The 27,835-nt window shown below is 51.3% G+C and overlaps 1 protein-coding gene and 1 pseudogene across 4 annotated transcripts in view; both read left to right on the top strand.

Annotated features, from left to right (window-relative positions):
- Tfcp2l1 (transcription factor CP2 like 1) overlaps positions 1–7,686 on the top strand; it is a 60,659-nt gene extending 52,973 nt beyond the window's left edge. For all 4 annotated transcript variants that reach the window (XM_063258927.1, XM_063258925.1, XM_063258926.1 and 1 more), the window contains one exon: positions 516–7,686. In XM_063258927.1, the coding sequence (XP_063114997.1) occupies positions 516–562 (47 nt within the window). In that variant the 3' untranslated portion in view covers positions 563–7,686. The remainder of the gene's footprint in view (positions 1–515) is intronic.
- Positions 7,687–13,143: 5,457 nt separating this feature from the next.
- Positions 13,144–27,835, top strand: part of LOC100720103 (RNA-binding protein 47-like) — a 39,432-nt pseudogene continuing 24,740 nt past the window's right edge.

Below are 27,835 nucleotides of genomic sequence, written 5' to 3' on the forward strand. Positions count from 1 at the left end.
CACAGTTGTGAAGGTTCTAGTGCACGATCAGCTGCCTCTATTTCTTTTGGGCCTGTTACTAGGCAGCATGTGGTGGTGGGAGCACATGAGAGGGTAAGCTCTGCTCATCTCCCACCAGTGGGGAAACAGGGAGAGGAGAAGAGGAGCTAGAATCCCACGTCTCCTTCAAGGGCATTCCCCCAGGATCATAGCTTCCTTCCACATGGGCCTTTGGGAGACAGTTCATAACCAAACTATAGCACAGGAAATGAGTGCTTTTATGGGCCTGAGAACCCCAGTTTGTTCAAAGTCTCCTTGGACGTGGGTGCTGTTTCTCTTGGCTGTGATCAAAAGTCCCATTGTGGGGAACTAACTTGTCAGGGCGGCTGCTAAGATAGGGTGCCAGAGTCTCTCCTTCCTGTGGCCTTATTTTGGCACCTCTGCTGGTACCTGAATTCCATGCCTGCTGCTACTCCCAAATACTACAGCACTGTGCCTCTATTGCTGTGAAATATGCCTGTGTTTCTCTGTTTCAGCTGAGAGCAATGATGGCTACCACATCATTCTCAAGTGTGGGCTCTGAGCAGCGAGCGGTAGGAAATGCACTGACTCCCAGCCCCACGAATGCCTTGGATGTAGAAATTGTACCACTGCCAGCTGCAGTCTTACCTGGCAAGCTGAAGCTTTGAGGGACCCTGCCTACTCCATGGAAGCTACAGACCACCAACCAGCAGAAACCTGTGGACCTAAAGTCTGGGATGCAGAAAACTGGTGTCTCCCTCTCCCTTCCTCTCAGCCTCCAGTTTTTGGACAGTTCCTTGTTCTTCTCCCTCCCAAACCTGACACTCTAAAGAGACACATAGTAGCTCAGCTCTAAAGCTCCATGCTCCTTAGGTAGAGGCTCTTCAGGAATCTTGGTACCACTTGTATCGCCCCTTCTGATCGCTCTCCTGCCTCCAGAGGAAGCTTTGCCTCACTCACACCCCCACCTCCTTGCATAGCTGGCTTCAGGCCCAGTGCTTCTGGCTACTGGGTCCACTTTGCCCCATTCTCCTCTGTTTCCCTCTCGGTGACCACGGTGGACATCTCTCTCTCCTGTACTTGGATGAATCTGTGGGAGTGATGCTGTTCTGTGCTTTCTCCTTTTACCTTCACCATGTTTATTTTTTTAAAGAAAATAATATTTAATACACTATATATGATCTTCAAAGTAGTTACTCAGAGAAGACATAGATTTTTTTAAAAAAGTCCTCTTGCAAGGAAGAAATTAACAGATAATAGCACAAACTTTCTTTTCAGTGAACTAAGTTTCTCTTAGTTCACCATATTTCTAAGAATCCGTCACTGCAAATCCCAGAGATGTACCTGTATCTGTGCATTGACGTAATGGGCACCGCAGTGCATATGTCTGACCTGTCTCATGGATGCTAAGTCTGATGCTGTCTAGGAGTTGAGAGGTGGGTGATAACATAAAAACTTTTTTCAGGCATATTTTTATAAGTAGAGAAGGTTTGAGAAACAAGTGATTTCTCTTGACTTACTTTGTATGATTTTATCTCTTAGGCAGTCATGGGTAAGGAGGACTAGGAAATAAGCATTCCACTGTATCATCAGATGACTTTGACCACCATAGTATCAGACTTTTTAGCATGGACTTACAAAATCCCATGTAGAAAAGTCTGTGATTAACCACCGGTGAATTTACTAAGCTTCTTAAGGACGCTAGTTTTTCTATGGTGGTGGTGGGGCTCTTTGAGTTTTTCATCTTTTTTCATTTGTAGGGGATATGTTTAGGGTACTTTGCATTGGAAAGATTGGGTCACCTTTCTTAACTGTGGATCAGTGACTAAGACAGACAGTCTTGTTTTCCCTCTGGGACTTAGGATCCAGTGATGAGTATGAGCCCAGGGCTTCAAGCTCTTTGCTAAGTTGGGTTCATCTTGCAATCCTTGCTGAACCCTGTGGCCACTAGAGTAGGATTTTACAGCTTCTGAAGTGGAGCTTTTGTGGAATACAGCATAGTGCTAGGCTCAAAGATTGTCAGAATATGCAGAGACTGAGGTTCAGAGAGGCAAAGACACCAGGTGTATGATACACATACCAGGATCCTTTGGAGAGAAAAGGGGTCCATCAGTAACTATGCTGGATCAAGAGTCATGGTGCTCCCTGCACAGTGAAGACAGGTCCTGACTTTTTGTCTTCTTTTAGGAGAGAAAGAGGGTTTGGGTTAATAGCTTTATTGACATATAATTTACATCCCATTCAGATTCCCTGCTTATCATGTACAATTGTGTGGTTTGGAGTAGAGTCATGGGATTGCATCAATTTTAGAATATTTTCCTGGTCCCCGAAAGAAACCCTGTGTCCTTTGGCTATCCCCAACTTCCTCAGACCTAAGAAAGCATGTATCTACTTTTTATGTAGATTTCCCTATTCTGAACATTCTGTGCATATGATGTCATACAATATGGCCTCTTATGACTGGCTTTTTTCATTTAGCCACTTAACCACATTGAACCTGTACCAGTCCTCATTTCTTTGTATCACCAAATAATATTTCACTATATGGATGTACCACTTCAGTTGATGGACATTTTGGATATTTCTACTTTTTCACAATTTCAGTAATGCTGCTATGAACATATTTGTACAAGTTTTTTGTGGACATACATTTTCATTTCTTTTGGATATATAATAGGAGTGGAGTTACCTGTTCATAATAGTAACTCTGGGTTTAACTTTTGACACAACCAGTGGGATGTTTTCCACAGTAGCTATAGTATTTCATATTTACACTCATAGTCTGCATCCTCACCAACACTTGCTGTTATCTTTCTTCTTTCTCACAATATCCCAGCAAGTGTGAAGTGATATCTTATCATGTTTATTTGCATTTCCCTGGTGGGTTTTCTTGTGGTTACTGATATTTGTGTACCTTCTTTGGTAAAGTGTCTGTTCAGGTCCATAGCCATTTTTAAATCAGATTGTCTTACTGAGTTGTATGAGTTGTTGGTATATGCACTGTAAAATTTTATCAGATATATGCTTTGTAAAATTTTTCACCATTCCATGTATTAACTTCACTTTGTTAAGAGTGTCCTGTGAAGCACAAAAGATTTTAATTTGGGTGATGTCCAAGTTAACAATTTTTGTTGTTGTTTGTGCCTTTGATGCCATATTAAGAAATCAATGCCTTATCCAAGGTCAGGAAGACTTACGCTTATATTTTCTCCTAAGGATTTTTGTGATTTTAATTCTCACAGTGGTCTTTGATTTTTTTTAATTGATACTGGGGATTGAACTCATGACTGTGTACTTGCAAGGCAGGCACTTACGCTGCTGAGCTAAATCCCCAGTTCCACTCTTTGATTATTTGGAGTTAGGTTTTGTACATGTTGTGGAGTAGGAGTCCAGCCTTATTCTTTAGTGTTGGATATCCACATGTACCAGGGTTATTGAAAAACCCATTCCTTCTCTATGGAGTTGTCTTGGCACCCTTGTTAAAGGACCCTGGTTCTTGCTGGATCTTTCTTTGTGGGGTACAATGCTGCAATTAGAAAGCTCGCCTTTCTCCCTCTCGGTCTGTGTTTGGCTCCACTATTTTTATAACTGCTTTGTGTAAGTTGTGTTCTTGTACTCTCTCTTCACCTGTCTCAACAGTGCTGGGTCTATGTCAGTGTGTTTCAGCACCACCTCCTAGTCCTGGTGAAAGGTCAAGACCACTCATTTCCCTTTTTTTGGATCATGAGGAAACTGAGTCATGTGGAAGTGGAATAGTTCACTCAAGGTCGCACTTCCTTTTAGTGGGAGAATCAGGACTGTTTTTGACCCTTAGCCCTTCAGGGCATCTGTAGCCATCATACCTAAGTGATACCACTACCCAGGCCGAGTGACAACAGGCTACATTTTAATTCAGAGAGAAATGATGTGAGGGCTTGGTGTTTTTGCTTCATAATTCCAAAAGAAGGTCTAATAAAGGTCTGTTACCAGAAGCTCATAGTTCATAGTCTTCCGTTCTCTTACATGCATGCTGTTATCAACCTCCCTTTGCCTTATAGTTAAATCTTATAGCTTGCAAAGGAAGAGAAATACTCAAAGTGGACAAATAGTAATTTAGTACCAAAGTGTGTCAGCTGCTTTCCCTTCCATGGCAGTCAGGTGAGCTAAAGCTTTTGGTTTTATTTTTCATTTATTAATATATAGAAAAGTCATAGCAGTTAGCACTCTTGACCAGTGTCTTTCCTGGGAGCTCTGAGTCCAGAGGCCTGGGCCTGGTGGGCAAGGAAGCTCTTGGTAGGGCCTTCTCTGCCATTTACGCTCTGTTTTCTAGATTTGGCTTCTTGGAGGCAGTGGCTTTTAAAAGTGAATCTCAGAAAAAGATAACACCATGTATTTCAACCCTGCTCATCTCCCGACCCAGGCCACTATCTTGAACTGGAAGCCAAAGCTGAGTTTGCTGTTAGGCCAGTCGGCCAGCCCGGATTGCAAGGTCAGGATAAATCTTTCCCTGTTTACCAGGTTGCACTTTTAATAAGGAAACAGAGGCTGTTGAGAGGGGAACAATAGGATTTGCTGGGGGAAGGGGCGGTACACCTTTGAAAAGGGGGAGAGTAGAGCGGGGAGTTCGAAGTCCTGGCTTGGGGTAGGCAAAGGGTGGCTATTGCCCTAGTGACCCCTTGCCCAGTCAGCCTCAGCCCCTTAAGCAGAGCTGTTAACTTAGGGCTTTACTGGGAACAGGCTGGAGTCCTGCAATGTGTCACAGGTTTCCAAGTCCAAATGTTGCTTGTGGGGCTGGCCTGAGCCACTGAAGAAAATCATTAACAAGTTGGTCAAATAAATGGAAAAGGCTCTTTTCCTGTTGTCTGTGAAGCAGAGGGAAAAAGCTCCAGGCTTGCTGAGAGAGGAGTGGGGAATCTAAGGTTGGCATTGCCCAAGCCATGGTGGGGAGGACAAGGCCATGGGTCAGGGTTCTGGGCATGCTGCTGGCCTGCTCATGCTGAGCATGAGTCCTTTTGCCTCTGTCTCTCTGTTTCCTCGGCTTGGAAATAGAGATTGGGTGCTCGGTGGGTGCCTGGTTCTGATAGAGTGGTTTGTTTCCCAGCACAGCCCTCCCCACAAAAGAAAAAATTACAGACAGGGCACAGTCTCATGCTGAGCCTGAGGGGTGCCAGGGCTTTCCCACTGCTCCCCTTTATCAAAACTGTACAGTGGGTGACCATTCTGTATGCTCATCCTGGGTGTGTAGGGTACTCCAGCCTCCTATGTTGCAAGCTTGCAAACATCTTGACATGAGTCACATCATCCCCATCACATGTTTAGGAATCAGCTCTAGCTCCTAACTCTGGGTGCAGTTAGCAGGGGCCCCGGGACCTTCTGTTAGCTGTATCTTACACACGTGTGTTTGTGCACATGTGTGGGCTCCTTAGTGTGGTATGGTGCTGACTGGTTCCCTGGGCATATAGCTCTTTTGGGTTAGGGGAACGCAGATCCCTGGGTGCTGGGTGATTCCCTTTGATCTCACAGGTTACTCCAGGAGCAGAGAGGCCCTGTTCATGAGGCTCACAATGGTGCTATTGCCCAAAGGGTGCACACCCAAAGTCAGCTCTTCAGGGAGTGTGAGCAGTGCCTGGGCAGCTGGTACCTGACCAGCACCCCAGGAGCAAGGACCCAGAACTGTCTTCCACGTGGCCACCTCCCCATCAGGGTGCGCTGTCTTGCTGATCACACTGGCCAGTAAGAAATGTTGGTGCCTTTTCTCTGACTGCGCTGCTCCCATTTCCCACTTTGAGACAGGGAAGTGGGGGCTGGAGACCAGGCACTCACCTTCCAGCTCTGCGCCTGGGCCACCTGTCGGTAGCACATGACAAATCTGAGTGGCGCTCCTGTGCCAGTGGCCCAAGCTGAACCTGCTATCCCACCTCTGGCATACAGGGCCTTGTAGAGACAGTGTCCCCAGGAGATGGCTCTGAGGTGTGGATTTACTGATCTACACAGAGTCATTGATGGCTTATGGTGAGGAGAGGCAGTCACTAGTTCAAAAGGCCAGTGTAAACTGCTCTTCATGCCTTTCACCTGAGGCATGAGGTGAGCTGAGGGGGCTGGCAAGGGACAGGGAAACCTTCATCATGGACTATTTTCAGGCCCTGATCTAAAAGCCAAAAAATGTAGTCACCCCATCCCCATTGCCCAGCCTCAGTTAGCAGTATCTGTCCTCTGTTGTCAGGGTTGGTAAATGGGGGCAGACCTAGCTTTTGGTCTGATTTTGCCATTGATTTGATGAGAGGGAACATTGTCTTTCAACCCAGGTAATGGAGATGCTATTCAACCCCACACCTGCTTAAAAAAAAAAAATCACAGTCTTCTCATTAGTAGACCTGTATCACCAAAAAGACATGCTCAATTGTTATGTTTTGACTTGCATCAGTTGAGTTGTATGGACTGGGGCTGTAGCTCAGTAGCGGAGTTCTGGCCTCGCATGAATGAGGCGCTAGGTTTTATCTTCTGAAAAACAAGACAACAAAATGTGGGAATTTGTTCTCTCATGCCAATATAGTTATCAGTTTTGGCTGTGGGCCCTTAAAGCCTAAAATATTTACTCTCTAACCCTAGACAGAGAAAATTTAGTGACCACTGAACAAGACCTCTGTCACTTCTAGTTCTGCTGAATTATGTAAAGGAAAAACCCCAGACGTTAAGAACTGTCTTATGTAATAAAAACATTTTGAGTGCGCTCCAAAGCAGGAGATGCATTCTGTGTGCCCGAGAGCCATCCTGAGGGCTTCTGGGCCTCCCTTTCTCTCAGTGGGGACACAGAGGACCTTTTAGCTTCTCTGGGGTCTACGAGCCTCTCCCCATGTGTCCTGCTGTGTGACTGGGAGGCTCCTGGCTTGGCTTGTACCTTCCCTTGATGGTGGAAACCCTTGGTATTAAGGGAGGTGGCTCTATGTCCAGATGAGGCAGCTCTGTCCCCTATGGCTTGTCCATCCCCAGTGGACTGCTCTGGTCACCCTTAAGAGCCGACCATGGCAGTACAGCTCCATTCTGCATCAGTATATGGTGTAGCAACTGCTGCTGACTGGTCCCCCACCACGGGCTGAGTTTTGTGCTCTTCCGCTCAGCTGTCACTGACGCTCCCTCCAGATCTGTGGGATGAGTCCCCCAGGTTCCCAGGTGTGGAAGCTGACATGGAGGAGTCAGGGATAGGGCAAAAGCCCCATAATGACTGCAGGCTGAGCACCCCAATACTGCATCTGGAGATACCTCAAAATGCACTGACATGACACCACAAGTAGAAAACCCCGCACCCGTGTGTGCCCCATGGGGAGGGATGTGCCTTCATAAGGCTCAGCTGTTAAAGACAGATGCAAAGGGGACTATCTGTGTACCTCCCACCAGTCCTGCTCACTGCCCGGAAGCCTCTAATGTTTGTGTATTTGAAGCGATTTGAATCCTGCCCACCTCCCTCTAGATTGGGTGAATTTTCTTAAGGGTGGTGGGGTTGTCTATTGGGGTGACCCAGGTGGGCCAGGTGAGGGTGTCAGGTCATGGGGAGGTGGCTGTTGAGACCTAAATTGTCATGCTACCAGGTTGTTTCTATACCTGAAATAAAGGATACATTCTTGTTCCTGGGAGACGCACAGATGAGAAGTCTGTATAGGTGGGGTCTGGGCTTTGTTCGGACTACAAATAAAACTTACTTGACAGAAACCCCTTGGCTCAGGCCTTGAGTTGTTTTGCTTATTCAGTTGTGAACATAAACATCACCATCTTTGCCATTTTTAGGTGCACAGTTGGTGGTGCTGGTGTTCCCGCTGGGAAGCCGATACCAAGCCCGGAAGAGATCCAGGCTTTCATCTTGCACTAGTGAAACCCAGCACCTGTGGGACCCTAACCCCTCACTCCCCCTCCCAGCCCCTGGCAGCCACCATCTACTTTCTGTCCCTATGAGTTTGATGACCCAAGGTACATGATTTAGATGGAATTGTATAATATTTGTCTTTTCCTGTCTGTCTTAATTGCAGCAGGTATCATCAGACTCTCCTGCCTCTTCAAGGCTGAATAGTATTCTCATGTGACTAGGCAGCATTTTATGAGTTCATTGACCTGGCCTCCACTCTCTATTATGATAATGCTGCTGTGTGTATGGGTGTACGCAGACTCTGCTTCCATTTTTGGGCAGAAACCTAGAATGGGATGGTGGTAGCATATGGAAATTTATTTTTATTTATTTATTTATTTTGGTACTGGGGATCAAACTCATGGACCTTGCACTTGCCAGGCAGGTGCTTGTGCTGCTGAACTAAATCCCCAGCCCCTATTTTTATTTTTTAAAGGAAGTACCATACTGCTTTCCAGAGCAGCTGTATCATTGTACATTCCCACCAGCCATGCTCAAGAAGGGCTTTAACTTCCTCACTTCTTCAACACTTTTTATTTTCTGTGTCTGTTTGTTTTTGTTTGGTTGGATTGGTTTGAATAGTAGCCCATCGTAAAGAAGACGCCATGAATTTTAGTGTGATCAGGAGGTGGCCTGTGCCAGACACTGTCTGTCATATTGGCTGTGTGATCCCACAGCCCGTTGCCACCTGCCAAGACCAAGGATGTGTCTTGACACCCTCAGTCCAGTTGTGCCAGCTGGCAGCCCCTGCTCTGCTCAAAGACCTTCTTACCTAGAGCACGGGGCTCCCACATTCCCCTGCGCTGCATCCAGCAGGCATCCACACATCTTGGGTGGGGCAGGGTGGGCCCCAAGTGGGGCTATAGCCTCAGGCCCTTGCTGAGTCTCCCGTCTTCTGTGGAGCACAGGATGCCCCTGCCCTGCACCCTTTGGGGGCTGAAACGAGACCACATGGGGGAAGCAGGGAGCCCAGTGGTGGCACAGGATGGAGCTCCCAGGGAAGTGGAGCAGCCTAGGTAGAGCCTGGAGTAGGGAATTGGATATTGCCCAGCACCCCAAAGACAGGCCTTTGGAGCTGAGTGAGACACTGTGGGAGATGGGAGTGGTCAGGGGTTGGGTCAGAGAACCCAGCGATCCTAGGAGCTGTCAGTGTCACAGTACACACTTACATACAAGGAGTTTTACAAAACGCTTGGACTTTTTTCTTTAGGAATGCAGGTTCTAACCTCCCAAGGTGACTTTCTGGCCCACTGAGGGCTATGCCCTGATCTGTGGTGCTGCTGACTTGAGGCCTTGTATGCCATGTGAGTATGTGGCTATCCATGTATGTGCACATGTGTGCACACATGCATGGGTGTGCATGGGTATGCATATGTGCAGTGCTGTTCACATTTGTTTTCTAAGCCCAGTGAGAAACAGCTCTTAACATTGCACCACTGAGAAGGAGCCTCAGAAGTGTCTTAGTTGGTGCAGGGTACTGTCACAAAATACCACAAGTGGGAGACTTACAAACAGTAGAAATGTATTTCTCTCAGTTCTGCAGATTAAGTGTGTGCTCAAGGCCCCAGTGGTCCAGCATCTGGCTCGAGCCCACTACCTAGGTCACAGAGACGTCCTCTCAGCAGTGTTGTCCCATGGGTAAATGGGCTCCCTGGGCCTCTTTTTTCAGGACACTAACCTATTCCTGTGGACCTAGCAGGACCTAGGTGCCCCCACCCCCCCGAGCTCCTCCCCATAACCCAGTGACATCGACGTGAATTTAGGGCAACATGAACATTCAGTGTACAACAATACAATTAGGATCTAAAACTCAGAGTGGAGCTAGGAGAGCCACGGGGCCAGTGTTAGGGAGCGGCCTGCACCCAGTCTTTCTTTCTGAGCCACTGGCTGCCCTCTCTGGCTGCACAGCCTCTGTGCCAGAGGGACCCCGGTGCAATCTGAGGGACCCATCACTATGTCCTGGACACATCCTGATGATGGAGGCTGAGTGCTCACAACGCTCTGCGACAGCGGCTCGCTCCCTCCCATTAGTCAATGAGGGAATGTGGCAGCTGGACCCCACGGAGGCCCAGCCTAATCCAGCTGCTTCCCACAGGGCACCTGTGCACGCCCACGGCTGTCCCAGCAAACATGCCCTGAGCTGAAATGCAAGCGAGAAGCTTCCCAGAACAGTTGCATGGATTGGCTGGGGTTTAGGGAGCAGAGTGTGTGCTGGGTTCTTGAGCTGCCTCACAAAGCGCCAAGTGGCTGTTCACCAGGTGCCAGCCCCATACCAGAGCTTCAGACACATATTGCTGAATGGCTCTCAGCCCACGATGCTAATGGTGCTAGCCTGAGATCCACACTCTGGGGACCCCCGGTATAGTGGGTAACAACACCTGGCTTCACACTCGGCCCCTGGCTTGGTGACCCTAGACAAGGTTACTTAACTTTTCTGTGCTTTCCTTTCCTTATCCCTCAAATGGGACCAATACTCTGCCAGCCTCGCAGGATTATTATACCCATCAAATGGACTTAGTTAAAATTTCAATGACCTTGGCTCATACTAAGTCAGTAGGAGGCAAAGAGTTCATATGCTTTTAAATGAGTAATTCACAACATATTTTGTTTATTTACTTTTTTTTCTTTTCAGTACTAGGAACAGAACTAAGGGCCTTGTACATGCCAATCAGGGTAATGCCGTGAGCCTCCTCCCCAGCCTAAAGGAGGCTTTTATCCCTGGTTTGCACCTCAGACACAGTGCTGTGGCCAGAGGCACCGGAGTCCAGGAGCACTGTTGAGATGCGGCAGGGCTGGACTGCAGCTCCACTAGTGCTTAGCAGGCACAGGCGCCCAGCCTCCATCTCCAGGTCTGCAAAATAGAACCAAAAGGGCTGGGGATTTAGCTTGGCAGCTTAAGTGACTGCCTGGCAAGCAGGAGGTCATGTGTTCAATCCCCGGAACCAAAAAAGAAAACAAAAAACAAAAAACAACCAGAACCAAAAGCGAGCAGAAAACAGTGCACAGTGCTGGGTCCCAGCTGAGCCTCCCACTAAGGCAGAGAATTTGCATTACTAACAGCTTGTGTAAGGGGTGCCATGGGTGCTGCTGGGGGACCTCGCTCAGTGGCTATCTCAGAGACCCCAGGAGGAGGAAGAGCCCCTGGGAATGTGAACAGAGTGAGAGCAGAGGAGAGGACAGAGAAGATCAGGATCAGGGTCACCCAGAGCCTGAGGAGCTGCAACTCAGCAGTGGGACCCCATCCTCAGCTCAGGTGCTGAGTGGAGCTGAATCTCTGAGGATACAGAGGAAGGTCCTGCTTCAGGCAGGGACACTGCCAGCTCTCCACCCCTCTGTCTGCTCTAGGCCAGGACCAGCAGCCACACTGAGCACATCTGAGCACACTGAGTCCTGGGAAGCCTTGGGATGTAGAGACTGTGCTGCCCCTGCCTGTGGTACCCCAGGTGGCTATGGGGAGCCACTTCCGCTTTCAGGGCTCTGCAAGGTGTGCTAGAGATCTCACCCGAGTGTGCCAGACAGAGTAGGCCCTGGGAACTGATTCAGAAGAGCCAGACCCCTTGCCTGAAGGAATCAGGGAGGGCCAGCGACAGGCCTGGGTGGCGCTAAGATGCCAGGCAGAGTCCTTGGGAGAAGAGGCTGAGCGAGTCTTCCCCGCAGCTGTGGCTGGAGCGGTGCAGGCTTCCCCTGGCCGCACCCTGGTGGGCCACACCCTGGTGAGTGAAGGCAGGTGGGATCAGGCTCCTCAGCCTGCCCAGGCTACTCGGTGCCCCAGGGCAGGGCCTGGACCAGCCTGAGCTCGAGCTGTGCCTGTTTTCTGTCTCTCCAGCCCTCTCAGCTTCCTGCTGCTTTGGCTTCCAGAGCAGGCAGGGTTGAATTTTAACCCTCCTTCATTGGGCAGGATCAATATTTAAACTCAACTGCCAGGGAAAAGGGCCGATGGGCAGGACCAGCTGTAGGGATAGCCCTAAAGGCTGACTTGGAGGGGCGGGCCAGGTGCTGTTAGAAGGAGAAAAGTGTGTGTGGGGGGGGCAGTTCTGTCCTTCCTTCTCTCTCTGCTCCCTCTCTTTTTCCGTTTTTCCTGGCACCAACACAGGTGTCTCCCCCTGCCCTGGACCCCAGCCCCCTGGGCCCCTGCTCTGGCCTCCATGGCTTCTATGTCTAGATTGTGATTATCCATTTGTTTGTGTCTCTCTCTGAGCAGAGCTCTGCAGCACACAGATAGATCAGCCCAAGGCCTGGCAGGGAAAAGCCTGCCAAGAGTGTTTGATGAATGAGTAAATGATGGCAAGTTGGTGGCTGGCAAGTGCAAGATGAGGCCCGACTGCCCCAGGGAAGGGGCACCTGGCCGTGAACAGGCTGCATCCCAGCGGGACAGGATGAATGTGTTGCCTGGCCTCAAGCACAGAGGACGAGAGAACAGTGACAGATGGCTGGGATGTGAGGAGCATGGGGAAGGAGTCCTAGGCCTGGGCAAAGGGTCACTGGAGGGTCAGCCGAGGAAGGCCCAGGGGAAGCTGGGCACAGCTCAGGGTGCGGCACTCACCTTGCATGGGAGCCTGAGTGTCTGCCCCAGCGTGGCCGAGGAACGGGCCTGGCAGAGCTCCTCTGGCAGGACCTGCCCTGTGCCGGCACCTCTCCTTATCTTCCTAAAAGCACAGTCTCCCCACCACTGTGCACTGTCATCTCTATTGTCACCAGCCCCTGCTGGCGCAGCGAGGAGCCAGGGAGGCAGCGTGGGATGAGAAACCTCCCAGACAGACACCGCCCTGAGTGCCCCTCTGCTCCTCCTCTTCCAGGGGCCCTTTATCATCCCTAACAGTAACTTGTTTTCCAGTAAGCACCCTCCTCCTCCCCTCCCCCTGGAAAGATGACTTGTAAGTCCTGATTCTAATCACATTCCTGAGTCACGTTTTTATGTGAACTCCCACACACATATGTTAATAAAGAGCCGTTCTTTCCCTTTCTCTGTTCTCTTTCTCTTTGGTACTGAGACTCAAACTCAGGACCTCACGCTTGCCAGGCAGACACTGCGCTGGGGCCCTGAGCTGTATCTCAAGCCTTGTCACCTTGATTCACAAGCCCCCCTCACTGAAACCAAGAAGGGACAGGCAAAGCTTTCTTCCCGTGACCTGTGATCTCATCAGCCTGGTAAAGGCCAGGAGGCTGAGGCTGAGCAGCTGTGAGGAAGCTTCCTGAGGCCGCCCAGCTGGTCGGGCAGAGCCAAGTTCTGCCTTGTGCCTGTCCCGAACTGTCATTGGCCTTGCACCATGCGGCTCCAGGGAGGTTGCAGAGGCGCTGAAGGTGTGGTGTAGACGCGTCCTGGATAAGGTGCTGGTCCTGGCCAGGAAGGAGGCAGGAGGCCTGGTGAGAGGCGTGTGTGTTCTTGGCTTCTCAGGAGGGGTGTGTGAGGCCTCTCTCCCTCCCAGCACTGCCTCGATTGCCACACTGGGACCTGGACAGCTGATATGGCACTCACCATTAAGTGAGCCCTCAACTAGGTCCTGCCCTGGGGTCTCCAGGTCACTGCCTGGCATCTTCCCCAGAGCTGCACATGTCTCTGCTGGCCGTGCTGATGGCCCTGGGCACCTTCAGCCTCCTGCTCAACCCGGGTGCCACGTTCTGCAGAATGCCGCTCCCTTCGTTACCCAAGCCTGCATGGTGTCCCTTCCTCTCAGCACCTGTCCTTCTGGGTCCTTTGATTCTGTGGGGACCAAGGGCAGCTCAGAGCCCAGCTGATGATACAGGGAAGCCCTGTGTCAGACACCTCACAGCGGCTGGCTTTTGCATCTCTCTGAATCATTGCTCTTTTTCTTTTTTAAAAAGGGGACTAGTAATCCCTACCTTAGACCAGTACTGTGAAGCTGAATCAATGTATCATTATTCACATGCAGAGATCATGAGGAGTGGCCAGCTGCTCTTGTGTGCCTTTAACCCCAACACTGTACGAGGCCAAGGCAAGAGGACTGTAAGCTTGAGTCCAACCTGGGGAAATTTAATGACTCAGTGAGACCCTGTCTCAAAATAAGAAAAATGGGTTGGAGGATTAGGCTCAGTGAGTGCAAAGGCCCTGGGTTCATTTCCTAGTACGAACAACATAATCAAGGCAAGGAGGGTGTTTTCATCAGGTTCTGGAATCTCCACAATGTCCGTCCTGAAAAATTCTGCCCCAAAGACTGGCCAGTTGGAACTGACCTGCAGGGAGGACCTCGCTTCCCTCTTCCCAGCTGTGGTGTCACCATCACTGAGCAGTGACCCTGTGCACCTCAGGGCTCTGGAGGTACCTCCCCAGCCTTATCCTGACCCTTGGCTGGCTTTGTTCCCCAGGCCCCATGGGGAGAGACGGCTATGTTTTGGAATAAATCTGACCCTAGGAGAGGGACCATGAAGGCCCTGGGAGGCATGCGTTCTAAGTAGTATTTTGGGTACTGTTTTATTTGTTATTAGAGATTTCGGAGAGTGAAGCATGGGTCTGTAGATTAATTAAACTGTCTGTAAAGTGTTCCAAACAAATGACATTTTAAAAAAAGCTCCTGAGACTCTTAAGCAATACCACTCTGATAATCATTATTAGAAAATTATATTAAGTTGGAAATAGTCTGGGAATCACAAAAGATTCTTGTGTTATGGCCACATTGGGTTGGTATCCTTGGGCATTAGTGCCAGGATCCCCACAGGCACCAGAGTGCCTGTGCTGAAGTCTTCTATGGAAAAGGGAGACACATCTGCCTGTTCCCTGCATTCTTTAGATCATACCAAGTCCGTGGTCTGTAACTGTGTTCGTTAAGGGATGATGACATAAAAAGTCTGCCTGTGAAGTACTGATACAATCTTTCCCTCGCCGTCTTCCATCCTGTATTGGTTGAATCTTCAGCTGTGGGACCTGGGGCTGTGGGGAGCCAGCCGAAGCACTGCATCCTGCAAACCTACATTAATGCTTGTAGCTGCACACGACACACGCCTATCTCTCCTTCACGTCGCAGGCCAATGTGAACAGCCAGGCTGCATTCCGGAAAGTCATTCAGGGGCCCGTTCCTTCCACTGTGTAGTTCTGACGTTTGGGGGGCCTCTGAGCTACATGGCCCTCTTTGCTTCTTCCACATAAAGGAAAGGATGAGGAATGACAGGCACTTCCTGGGGCCAAGCCTGGGAATGGAGTGGTTCCCATAACTGCTACTCAGTGATGTCAGGTAGAGGACACACTCATGTCCCCACCAGCAGCTTGAGTGAGTGGGTGGATGGGCAATGGTCTAGCTCCTGCTCCAGCATTGTTTGCCACAATGACATGGCAGGGAGGAAGGGAGGGAGAGAAAAAGGGAGGGAGGGTGAACAACGGGCTGACCTTGGGGTCTCACATGGCTTCACCCCGTCTCTGCTGTTGCATGCAGTCATCTTTCTGAGCCCCAGTGCAACGTGTTGGGCGCTGCAGTGCCAGGTTCTCCTGCTGACCTCTCATTCTGGAGTTTCTGGGGGAGATGAGAGTTAGGAGAGGCTGACCACAGTCTCCTGCTTCTTTTTTTTTTTTTTTTAATTTTATTTAAGGAGAAAAAGAAAAAAAAACAGAAAAAGGGTACAAGTTATACAGAATTTCAGAAAGAATAAACAGTAGAGAATCACTAGTTAATAGATTACATATTGTTATCTTAGAAATAGTTGTTCAAGTTACAAAATTAAAGCATATAAAGTGGACTTTCAATCAGTGAGACTGCAAACAGTTTTGTTCAGTGATCTAGCGAAACTCAGTAATATGGTTATCTATCTTGTACACTTAAATATATATGCAGTTATATCCTTTAGAGCACTTTCTTTTCCTCTCTTTTGTACAATGACAATTACACATTTGGGGTTTTATTACTCCCACAGTTCTTATTACTTTTTTTTGAAGAGAGTAAAATCAAATGTGATATAACAGAACAGAGTCAGTCAAATCAAAAGGATGGACATAATAGATAAGGTAAAAACAAAATACCAGGTGATCAACAATGGTTACCATACTGCCTCTTGCTATCTTAAAAAGAATTGCCTGTATCATCAGTTATAATAAAATTGAACAAAACAGTAAAGAATAAAACCAAAACATTGGAGACATTACAGGACTTTAAAAGAAGACAATAGTCAACCAGAATGGGCGTCATAATGAATCTTCACAGTTGTTGCCTATACTTTTGAACTTGGTACTATCAAGCAAAGCAGAATAGGGGAATAGCAGAATACATTATAGTAACCCACTTTGATTTCCTATTAACTTGATTTGAAACCCTGTATTGCCCTCACCATCTTGTTTTGACTGATTTTCCCCTAGTCTCTGCCTTTTTTTTGTGTGTGTGTGTGTTTTTCCTTTTTATCGGTACCGGGGATCGAACTCACGACTCTGTCTGCTTGCAAGGCAGGCGCTATGCCGCTGAGCTAAATCCCCAGCCCCCTAGTCTCTGCTTCTTTCAGAATCTTTGTGTGAGCCCTACCTGCCTGACAAACTTGAGTGTGCACTGTTACCTTTAAGAAAAAAAAGTGCATTGTTGTTGGGAAGACAAAAGGGCCTGCAGGTTTCCAGAACCTCTTGGCCCAATGTTTGAATGCAAAACAGAGCTGGGTGCACACAGAGGCCCACTGTCAGGCAGGGCTGAGGGCACGCCCTGGCTTCTGGCCTGAAAAGCTGGCATAGAACTGGATGGAGACTGGGTGGGAGGACATCGCTCTGACGTGACACAGCTTCGCGGAGGGACTGCAGCCAGAACCAGGTCCCATGGTCCTGGAGAAGCCCTGCTGCACAGGACCTAGGAGCCTGTCAAGCCTGATGCTGCGTATGGGCTCCTCCAAAGTTCCCAGAGAAGGAAACAGGCCGGAGAAGCACATTCAGCATCTGTGGTACGGCTTGGAGAGGCTGAGTTAGGAGGCTCTCAGGTTTGAGGTCACCCTGGACAACTCAGCAATTTAGTGAGAACCTATCTTAAAATAAAAAGGGATGCTAGGATGTGGTGCTCAGTGGTAGAGCGTTCATGAAAGGCCTGCAGTTTCACCTCCAGTACTGAAAAACCTCACAGAAAAATAGAAAAAGAACTCCAGAGCTGTTCTCAGGAGCTAGACTGGAATGTAGCAGGGTCAAAGCCTTCTGAAAGGGCCATGTGGCAGAGGTGGGCACTGAGCTGGCCTAGACTCTCCGGGCACTGTTATTGTTGCTGCTACTAGGGCAATTGAGGTCCACAGAAAGGAAGCCGAGGGCTGCAGGTGACGCGGTGGCCCATCCGTTCTGAAAAAAAAAAAAAAAACCCCAGCTGGCCATGTCCCGAGGTGCACACCACTTGCTCTGTACTTCGTGTCCCACACTGGCTGATTCTCCAACTCTCAGGACACCCTCTGGGAGTTAGGGACACCCTGCTGGAGGTAGGGCCAGCCCTAAGGGTTAACAGGTCCATCCTGTAGGACCGTCACTTCACTTTGGATGCAAGTGGGAAGTTTCCAGGTGATTCATGTTTGGCTACAAATCCATTCTTAGTGACATCATGCCTTTTCAGGTTCAGTGATCTGCTGGGTTGAGAGCTCAGAGGAATGCTTCCCTGATGTTTGCCAGCTTGTTACATTAATAAAGGGTGCAAGAGTGTAGGGGGCTGGGGATTTAGCTCAGAAGGCATAAGCGCCTGCCTTGCAAGCGCACAGTCATGAGTTCGATCCCTGGTTCTGATAAAAAAAAGAGTGTGATAGGGGTTCAGCTGGATGGTCATATGAAGAGGTGCACAGTGAAACCTGAGAGGATCCCAAGTGCAGGTGCCTAAGTCCCAGGAACGACCTCAGGGCTTTACAGTGAAGATGTGGCTGGGGTTGGAGGAGCCGAAGCGCAGCCTACACTCAGCTCTAAAACATCAGGGAAGCAGCGAGAGAACTGCACCAGAAGGATGACTCTCAGACAGGACAGGATGGGAAGGAGCTGAGCCATGGTGAAGCCTGGTGAACGAGCCACCAAACGTGGTGTCTAAGGATGCTAAGGGGGACGTCCGGTGGAAGGGCTAGGCCTTGAGTACATGAATGTCATGAGACTAGGCTGAGCAGGTCGCAGTTCCAGGGGAACACAGTGGCGACTATTTCTGGACTAAACCGTGACTTCATGGATGTTTGCTTTGTGACAAGTCACTGAGCTGTGCATCTGTTTTGGACCCGTTTTTGTATGTGTGTTAGATGGCACAAGAGAGGCTGACCAAAGAGGAAGAAATCAGTCAGTGAAACGTGCCATTCTTCAAGAGCAGGATCTACCCTTTGGTGTGACCAGCACAGCGGGCAGCTCCTTGGGCCAGGCACCTCTGCTTCTCCTCCTCTTTCTGCAATTGCCTGTCTTCTGGTTCTTTCCACAAGCTGATTCTGGCAGCACTTGCTTTTGGGTCACGTGGATGCTGTGAGAATGAGGAGATGCACTGCCTTCCCTGAGCCTTGCCCATCTCATGGCACACTCCGGGCCTCCGTGCCAGGCAAAGACTGCTTCCCCATGGTTCTTCTTCACCCATGCTGCCCTGCCTGAAGGCCACAAAATGAGGCGGCTCCTCTGGGTGGGAGTGGGGTGGGGGTGGGGACATCTGCTTTCCCGACCTCCTGCCTATCTGTGCACAGGGTGCCCAACCCAGGAGTACTCACCCAGATACCACCTGTGTGGGACCTGCACCCACACCTGGGCCAGCTAAGGGACTGGGCAGATTCACCTGTGTGTGTTGCTCTGGGCCTTGAGCTCTGCGGCCATTCAAAAAGGACAATCGTACCTGCTCCCCAAGGACAGCAGCCTGGTTTCAAGGTGACATCACTGGAAAGCACATAGCACTACCCTGTGAGGTGAGGGCCTGAGCTTGTGCCCCGTCCCCCAACCACCTTCTCCTCCTGCAAACCGGACAGTGTGTGACACCCCACATGACAGGGCTGCAGGGGATCCAAGCCAGGCATAGTGCAGCATTGTCCTCCGCTCCCCTGGCACCTGGACAACAGGAGAGCCCCTGGGGCCCAGCAAAGGAACCACGGGGCTGAGAGCTGGCTCAGTAGGAAAGGGTCCCAGGCTCATCCCAACAACGTCGGTGGCCTCTTCAAGCGAGTTGAAGAGTCTTCTGTGCCAAAGGGACACCGGACACTGTGAAATGTGTGTTCGGTACTCACCTGTATCCATCTTCACACCCTTGCACTCCGGACTGGGATACATACAGCGAGCACACTCGCAGCTCGCAGCTCGGCAGTGGAGCCCTCCTCTAGTAGGTGCAAGGCCCTGGTTCTATCCTTAGCACCCCAAAGGAGAAAGAAATATCTCCAGGATCTTGAAAGTGAGGTGTCTTTTTTGTGCTCTCAGGGTAGTCCTGACAGTTACCCCTCAGGGCCTCAGGAGTGGGAGGTCTCAGGACAGACCATGCAGGGTTGCCGTGGAGATGGTGAGCCTCAGGGAAGGCACCGCATCTCCTGGTTCTCACACAGGGCTGGGAGTGAAGGCCAAAGGTGAGGCTCCGCCCATGCGGGGTCTCACTGATATTTTTGCTATGTTCTGCCACTGCCCTTCCTCTGGGACTTCATGTTGGTGCTCTTAGCTGGGACCATCTTCCCCCAGCTCCACCTTGTCCCCTTCGTGAGCCATGGGCAGACCTTGCCCTGTGCAGTGTTGGACCTTGTGGTGCATGAGAATGCTTCCCGGCAGGTGCTCAGGAGAGAAGGCCTCACTCTTAGGCCCTGTCCACCCTCACTCTCTGTCTGTCCCTGACTTAGTCTAAGCCATGATGCCCCAGCAGACCAGGAGCGTCACAGACCCCACAGTGAGGGCTGGGACACAGCCCCCATGGACTTGGGCTTTGATTCATGTGTTGCGGTGTCCCCATACCTGGAGCAGACCCCAACAGGAAGGCGCTCGGTGGAGGGAGAGATGACAAGCCTGGGCCTCTCCTCACTTCCCCTCTCCCCACAGCTCTTGCCCTAGGCTGACTTAGACCAAGGGCTCCTGATGACTGCTCCTGCCTATTTCTAATCCCTGCAGGGAGGAGTGGTGCTCTCAGAGGGCCTGGCCCACGCTCCTGGGAAGTGACTGGGAAGGCATGGCCTCTTTAGGGCTACAAATACCTAATGGCTCCGAATGCAGGGTCCCAGGAGGAGTGCTATGCCTGGGAACCTGGGACTCAGGATACAGGCACTCCTCCTCCTTCTCTAGTCCACTGCAGCCTTGCAGGCTGGGTCAGGGGAGCCTGGGCCCCGAGCAGAGAGGGGGGTCCCTGGGTAGGTCCTGCCTGTCCTCACGTGCCCCACATCTGCTTGGGAAGCAGCCATCAGTACAGCATGAGGCAACAGCAGAGTCTGGGGGCCCCCCAGCTTGGACCAAGGTGCTCTGTAGGTGTGAGGCTTGAATGTGGTGTGACTTTAAACTCAGCACCCTACTCTATTTTCTACAATTTTTATTTTAAGGCTTCTCTCTCTCTCTCTCTCTCTCTCTCTCTCTCTCTCTCTCATTTGGACTGAATCCAGGGCTTCACACACATGAGACCCTACAAATAATTTCAACCTAACAGAAAAGTTTCCAAAAAATGTTCAGTATGAATCACTCAGATTCCTTACAGTGTTAACATTTTACCACATTTGCTTCTCCTCTCCCTCCTTCCCCGTCCTTAATAAACTTTTTCAGAGAGGTTTCAAGGTAAGCTGCAGCCACAAGCCCTTTCATCTAGCAGAGCTTCTGGATTTCCTACAAATAAGGGCATTCTTTAAGGTCACCATGGTACCAAGATCCCATGCACATCAGGCAACACAGTGTGCTGATTCGGGTTGCATCAGGAGGAACCCACAGTGTCAGCCCAGGGCCCGAGCCTTGGCAGGGTGTGGGCAGCTGGGGTGAGGGCAGCCTGTGAGTCCAGAGGGCCAGGCTGTGCCCAGGGGGACTGGCGAGATGAATCTGCAGAGCTGGCAGCACCCCTTACAGAAGCTGGGACCAAACCCTTCCCAGCCTTGCCCCAACCCTCTGGGAAGCCCAGAACTTTGTAGGCCACCTCTGTGGGTTCAGGTGTGCCCTTTAATCTAGCTCCTGGGCCCTGTGTGAGGCCCCAGCCGGGAGCCGATGATCCCAGTCAGCCCTTGGTCTGCCCCTGTCATTGAGAGGCTCAATGAGAACAGAATGTTCTCAGCAGTTAGGGAATAGGGAGTGGAAGGGCAGGGAAGGAAGAGAAAAAAGTACTTGTGAGCGAGTGGCTGACAGCAGCTGGCTCTGTTTTGTAACCCATGATGTGTCCTGATGAGTCACCTCTTCTCTTGGGGCCGGTTTTCTCCTTGTCACCTCCCCACCTTGTGTGTCTTGTTTCAGCCTCCTGGCACTAGATCCTCTCACCTTCCATGTTCTTGGTGCACCTGGGTGTGGATTACTCATAACTGGCTCAATTCCTCCTGCAGCTGGTATGTGAGCTCAGGAGGGTCCTGGGCCACTCTGAGCCTCCGTTCATTCCTTGCAGGTTGTAGGAGTCCCAGTGGGACAGAGGAGTGTGCAGACAGCAGGCCTCCAAGGCCTCCATACAAGCCTGGCAAAGGCATTTTCTGGCCTCGGGGGCCCTTGGCTCCCAGAGCATTTCCTCTCCCAGTTGCTAGGGAGCCCTTGTATGCAGCGAGGTCCTCACAGGCTGTGAGGCTGCAACAGCACATGGAAGCACCCTGTCCCTGTTTGCCAAAGCTTTGAGGAAGATGAGCTGGTAAGTCAGCACCCAGCATGCACAGATGCCTAGGAAGCAGCAGTGGGTCTCACTGGAGACCTTACACCAGGATTCTGGCCAGAGCCGTGCTGAGAGCAGGTACGGCTCAGGGACCCAAAGAATCTGGGCTGACTGCACTCATAGCAGGCTGAGCTGCTTCCTGTGGAGGAGCACCAGTGGGCCTGAGAGTCTGCACACAGAGTCCCGAGGCTGAGGAGGAAGAGCGGCCAGGACACTAGCAGGGTGTGGGTCTGGAGCGTTAAAGGGGGTTGTGACAATTGGCCGGGGTGACCACGCCGAGCCATCCATCCTCATTAGGGCCTAGGCAATACACAGCATGGGCAGAACACAGACATGTGGAGGAACAGGGGCTTCCCTGCTCCGTAGGTCACCTGGCACCAATCCATCCTCGTGTCCCTCACCTACCTCTCTTAGCCGTTCCAATGGCAGCTTGAAGGCACCACAAATTGCTCTGTGATATTCTGAGGCCAAACCATGTCCCTGGCTCACAGCCCACCACCCCAGGGCTTGGCACAAGTTGCACCATCTATCCTGAAAGACACGCTGCCTCTAAGGGCTTGGAGTCTCCAAGGCTTTAGGTTGGTGGTGTTGCCACCTAGTCAACAGGAGAGGATGTAGCCTGAGGTGCGGTGGGACTGAGGTGCTCCTGTGGTAGGCAGTGCCGAAGTTCTGAAGCCACACAGCCTGATGCCACTTGCTAGCTGGGTGGCCAGGGACAGGTTTTAAGCCTTTCTGTGCCCCAGTTTTCCTGTCTGTAAAATTGGGCTGGCAGGGTCCTTACGTCTGAGCGCTGCTGATCAACATGAGGTCAAATGTGTTAATCCAGGCAAACTTCCTGGAGCAGCCGCCATGGGAACCTCTGTGACCCTGTGGGCCCTCAGGGACCTGGCCTGGTCCACAGCCCAGCCACATCTCTCACTACCTCTGGCCCTTCCGAGGATGGCTCCAGCAGGCCTCTAGCCACCATGGTGCCCTCTGTGCCTGAGTAGCTCTCCTCAACCTCCAGGCAGCCCCCACCCTCAGCTCAAGTGTCACCTCCTGCAGGAAGCCTTGTGTTGAGCACTCACATGATCCACCTCACCGAAGCCCACAGGTATTACATTTTCTTTCCTTTGTGGTGTTGAGGCTCACACCCAGGGCCTCACCCACACTATGCTAGCATGGAGCTACACACCAGCCCACCCACAAAGGCTGAAGAAATGGCCAAGCTGCAGAAGCGGGCACTTGGACTGGGCCACAAGGCTGACAGCATTTTCCTCTCCCCACACTCTTTTTGCTGTCAGGGTTTTGAGAACATTGGAGAGAGCTGCCTGCCCCTGATCTGCTCAGGACTGAGGGTCCATCCTGCCCCTGAGAGGTTACCTAGGCCTCTCCAGGTATTGTCCTGGGGGAGAAGAGCCCCCTTGCCACGGCTCTGCTTTCTTCCTGGGCAGAGGATGCCCTAGCCAGCCCTCCTGGGGACATGGTCCCTTGCCTCAGCCAGGGAGCACTCTTCAGGGTGTCCTGGACCCACAGCTGCCCAGGAGGCCTCGTTCCTCCCATTCCTACACCCTGCTGAGTTGCAGCGTGTCCCCTAGCACATATCCTGCATACTAACCTTCAACCAGAGGCTCTTACGCACTCAGTGAGTAGAGAATGGAAAGTGTGCCTGCTCTCCAGAGAACCGTGAGTTACCAGGGGCCACAGCATCTTGTTCTCCCTGCTCTGTCCCATGCCCAGCATGGTGCTCAGTGCTTGGCTGAATGAACGAATGCACCACTTTAGGCTGGGTGTGGGCATTTGGCTTCATGCTGGAGCACCTGCATGGCATGTGCAAGGCCCCAGCTCCCAGCCTCAGCTCTGCAGGGAAAAAGTGTCCAAATAAGGCTGGGAAATGTGGTACAGGTACCTTCCAGTCAGTGATTCCACACTTGTGCACAGAGAAGGCTCCTAGAAGTCTGTGGTAGAGAGGTGGCTCCACCGATGTCATTCTGCATGCTCAGATGTATCCACACCCTGCCCGTCACTGAGTACTCATCGCATCATTGAGTGCCACGCTAGCCTCGAGGGGGTCACTGCTGAACTCTGAGGACTGAACATGAGCCCATCCGATCCAGAATAACAGGGATACTCTAGGGAGGAGGAGAGGGCCCGGATCTAGCACAGAGGTGCGAAGCTGCCCCCGCCCCAGAGGCTACCTCTTGTGCTGGGGAGGTCACTCTGTGCGCAGGGAGCTGTGTGATTGTGAGGAGGAGGTGGCCGGCAGCTCTGAGAGGGCCAAGGGGCAGCCACGTGGAGCACTTGGCCTGGGGAGGTTCCCCGCCCCATGTTCTGAGCCCCAGCCTCCTTGCTGTGTGGGCCTCCTCCACCCCCCACCCTGGTTCCTGCCAGATCACTATAGCTCCTCCAACGCTCTCTACCTGGCTGCATGACCATGGCAGTGGGCACTGGACAGGCCTGGGATGGCTCAGAGAGGGCAGAGAATAGTGTGTCCTCATCAGAAGCAGATGACTGTGTGGCACAGGAGTCCGAAGTCTCTGGTTCCCCTATGAGGTGCTCTCAGGAAAGACCTCAGAATCAGAACCAAAGCAGCAAATGGTGGCACGGCCTGGAATCCAGTGCTCAGGCAGCCGAGACAGGAGGACCTAGAGTTTAAGGCCAGCCATTTGAAGCCAAATGCCTACATGGTGAGATCATGACTCAAAACCAGTGGAAAAACTGGAATACCAAAGCAAGGCAAACCAAAACCATGCCCCAAATGTGGAGACTGTGGGTGCCCTTAAAGGTTTAGAGCTTCCCCTCTTTTGGGGGCAGCCATGCCCCACTCTGGCTGGAAGTTTAAGTGTCTCTTGGTCATGACGGGCACTGCTGGTTGTTTGCCCAGCTTGCACCCACTCCCGTCTCCCCTGCCTTCCTCTGCCCCACACACTGGGATGAGACAGCTCAACAGTATGCCCTCCGACAGCAGGATTTAGGAAGGAGTTCCCAGGGAAAGACAAAGTTTTTCCAGGAACAGATCTTTTGGTCCCTGTTCCTTCCTTTCTTTCTGGCTGGAATATGGCTGCGAGTCTTGGAAGGGCAGCAGCCATCCTGTCACGATGAGTCAATAGGCATAAGGTAAGACATCAATGCATCTAAAGCCAAATGCATTTCTGCTTGCTGTGACATCCAACAAAGGAATATTTCTGTTATGACCAGTCAGATGGGAGGACACAGAGGCAAATGCTGGCCAGCAGTACCCATGGTGGGAGGCTTTTCAGACAGTGTGCTGGAGTCTGAAAAGACTTTCTAGTCTTTCTCTGCAAGGATTCTTGGGTTCTGATGATTCCTGGCCATTGATGATTTCCTGAGCCCCTCACAGAGTAAAGATGGATGTCTGGGTTCACACTGATCCAAGTTAGGGTGTAGGTCCAGTTAGGGTCAGGGCCAGGATCCTTTGGGGTGACATTAAAAGAAGGCTTTGGAGTAAGGTTAAAAGGAGGCTCAGACTAATGTTAGAGCCAAGGCTGGAGGGTCAGTGCAAAGCTCCAAGTCATGATTTTGTTTATCTCACATACAAGGAGACTGGGGTAAGAAGGAGTTAGAATTCTGATGATACCTACCACCCCCTCCACCTGCCCACCACTCATCTGGACACCTGCTGCCCCTGTACATTGGCCCCTAGGATCTAGTCTTCCTGGGTGATAGGACCCAAATTCCTGCAGACAGGCCCTGGCCTTTCATTTCCTGACATTGTTGCCTCTTTTGGGAACCCAGGAGGCTGGCAGTAGATAAATGCTGATGGCTTGAATAAAGCCAGTGCCCCAATGGCAAAATGTTCCCCCATGGGGAATTCAATTGGATCTTAGTATTTCCAACATATTTTATTGAACATGCAGATATACAGAAATTTTGCTGTTTGTCCATTCAACCAACCTTCCTTCCTTTCTTCCTCTCTTTCTGTCTTCCTTCCTTCCATCCATCCATCTATCTCATACACGTTTAGGGACTGACTACATTCTGAGAGCTTCCTAAACACAAAAAATGAGGGAGACTCGTGGATTGTCTTCAGAGAGCCCAGACAGCAGATGGAATCAGAAGAGCAAACAAATGATGAGTAAAGGAAAAGGAACTTCGCTTCCTAGGGACTCAGAGAAGGGCTCAGCCTGGTCTGGAGGCATCCTCATCTGGGGAGTTTTCCTAAGACGAAGCCTGAGTCTTGAAAGATGAAGAGGGAACCACTGTCAGAGAAGAGAAGACGTCCAGACCAGACGAGCAGGAGTAGACTGTGCGAGGGCCCATGGTGAGAGAGGGTGGCACAGCTGCTGGGGAACTGGACACGGTGGGTGAGAGGAGGGCACAGTGGTAAAGAGGGGTCTTGGGCATGTTCTTCTGAAAGCCTGGTGAGCCCAGGGAGGAGCCAGCACAACTCAAGCTGGAGTGCTCAGTTCGGTATCTATTTCCTGAGATGCAGAGGAGGCAAGTCTTGGCATGCTGCTAGAAAGACAGGGCAGCCAGAGAAGTGGGCACCGCGGATGTGACCTACATAGCACTGGCTCTGAAGTCTCATGGAGACGCAAGGCCTTGAAGGTGCTGGGCAGCCAGGGGAAGAGAAGGAATTGGGAGGTCATCCAGGAGCTGCCCGTGTGGGCTGAGCAGAATTTGTAGCTGACTCAGGGACCCATATGGGTCAGTGGCTCTAAAGGGGTGTGTCAAGCAGCCTGAAGCTTCAGCCCATGGGCCGAGGACAGTACCAACACATGACCCCTGCCATGCGTGCCAGCCTCCAAAGTGTCCCAGCCTCCTGCCTCCTTTGCTGCCCTCTTACATTCTTGAAGCTCTGGAGCAGCTGGAGATGAATAGGGGTATTGTGGGGAGTCCTGCTGGAGCAAAGTCCCTGGGGCCGTTTGCCCCCTGTGCCAGGTTAGACTCTGACTCTGGGCACAGGTGTAGGTCTCAGATCTCTTCAAGCCAAAGTAGGGCCTGCTGCATGGAGAAGACGCCCTGTGCTTCATCCCATTTCTTTGGGTAGATGGGCTGAGTCCTCTGAGGAGGGAAACTGAGGACAGAGGTTTGGACAAGGTTAGACTGTCAGAGAAGCAGGAGGGCTAAGATCTGGGGCTGCTCCCCACTTTCCGGAAAGAGGGAACATGTTGTACTTGCATGACCTCAACCAGGAAATCCAAAACTTATTAATCTTGAGCACCTGCCAGAATCTTGGCCGGGGTTCTGGGCATGTATCACCAAGTGCTGGTCCTTCGAGTGCTGGTCCTGGAGCTTGTGGAGGAGGGCAATGAGGTGTGTGCGGGGGACAGTCAGGTGGGATTCCAGGTGCACATGGTTCCCGCTGCTGTCACAGACTGTCCAGGCTTCAGGTGGTGGTGGTTGGTGACTCTGGAGCTCCTAGTGTGTTGTATGTATTATTTCACTTAATCTGGGAACAGTTTGGCAGGGGCAGACCCGCTGCACAGGGGAGGAACCAAGGCAGGCCTGTAAAGGAGGCACGGTGCATACCAGGGTGAGAAGGGCCAGGTGGTCTCAGGATTTCTGGGAAGAACATCCTTCATGGGTCACAGAGTAGAGGCCCAAGAACTCAAACCCATTGTCTTCATATGGGGCAACCTGAGAAACAGAGCTGGGGCTCTGGCTTCTGAGTGAGACCTTGTGAGGAACTGTGACCTCAGGGAGCTAAAGTCATGGACTCGTGACTAACAGGAAGAATGGAAACTGAAGCCAGGATGTTCCACTCTAAAAAGCTGCTCAGGACCCCCCGAGAGAGAAAGAGGAGATCCCTCTCGCTGCTCCAGCCTGCCGTTCTTCTGGGTTTCATGAGACCCCCAGGCCGAACCCTCCGGATGACCGGGCCACACAGGGCTGGAGCAGAAAGCAGGAGAGGGACAAGGCCGAGGCCTGTGCGCTGCCTATCTTATAGCTACTGACACAGAGACCTGAAAAGGCTGCAAATTGTATGCTAAGGTGGTTGAAGCAGGAGATAGGTCACCTACTTCCCAGTACCGAGGCAGCCGTGGTGTGGGAGGCAAGAAGTGATCTGTCCTTGCATGTGTGTTACATACAGAATCCAGCAAATGCAGCAGGGACCTGGCCCTGTCTAGCAAGTTCTCAGCGGTGCTTGTACCCAGAATAAAGAAGGGTAGGAGGACCAAGCCCCGAGTGTCTCAGGAGGGTGGTGCCTGGCCTCAGCTTAACCCTGGTCACTCCCAGAAGTGCAGGGATTGGTGAGATGGCACAAGTCCTGGGTGTCGAGCAGAGCTCAGGGCCCCAGGAGGAGTACCCTGAGTAGTGTGCC

The sequence above is a fragment of the Cavia porcellus genome, unplaced genomic scaffold, assembly GCF_034190915.1.
Source record: "Cavia porcellus strain 051 isolate PalLab524CR breed Dunkin Hartley unplaced genomic scaffold, mCavPor4.1 scaffold_12, whole genome shotgun sequence".
NCBI classification, from domain to species: Eukaryota; Metazoa; Chordata; class Mammalia; order Rodentia; family Caviidae; genus Cavia; species Cavia porcellus.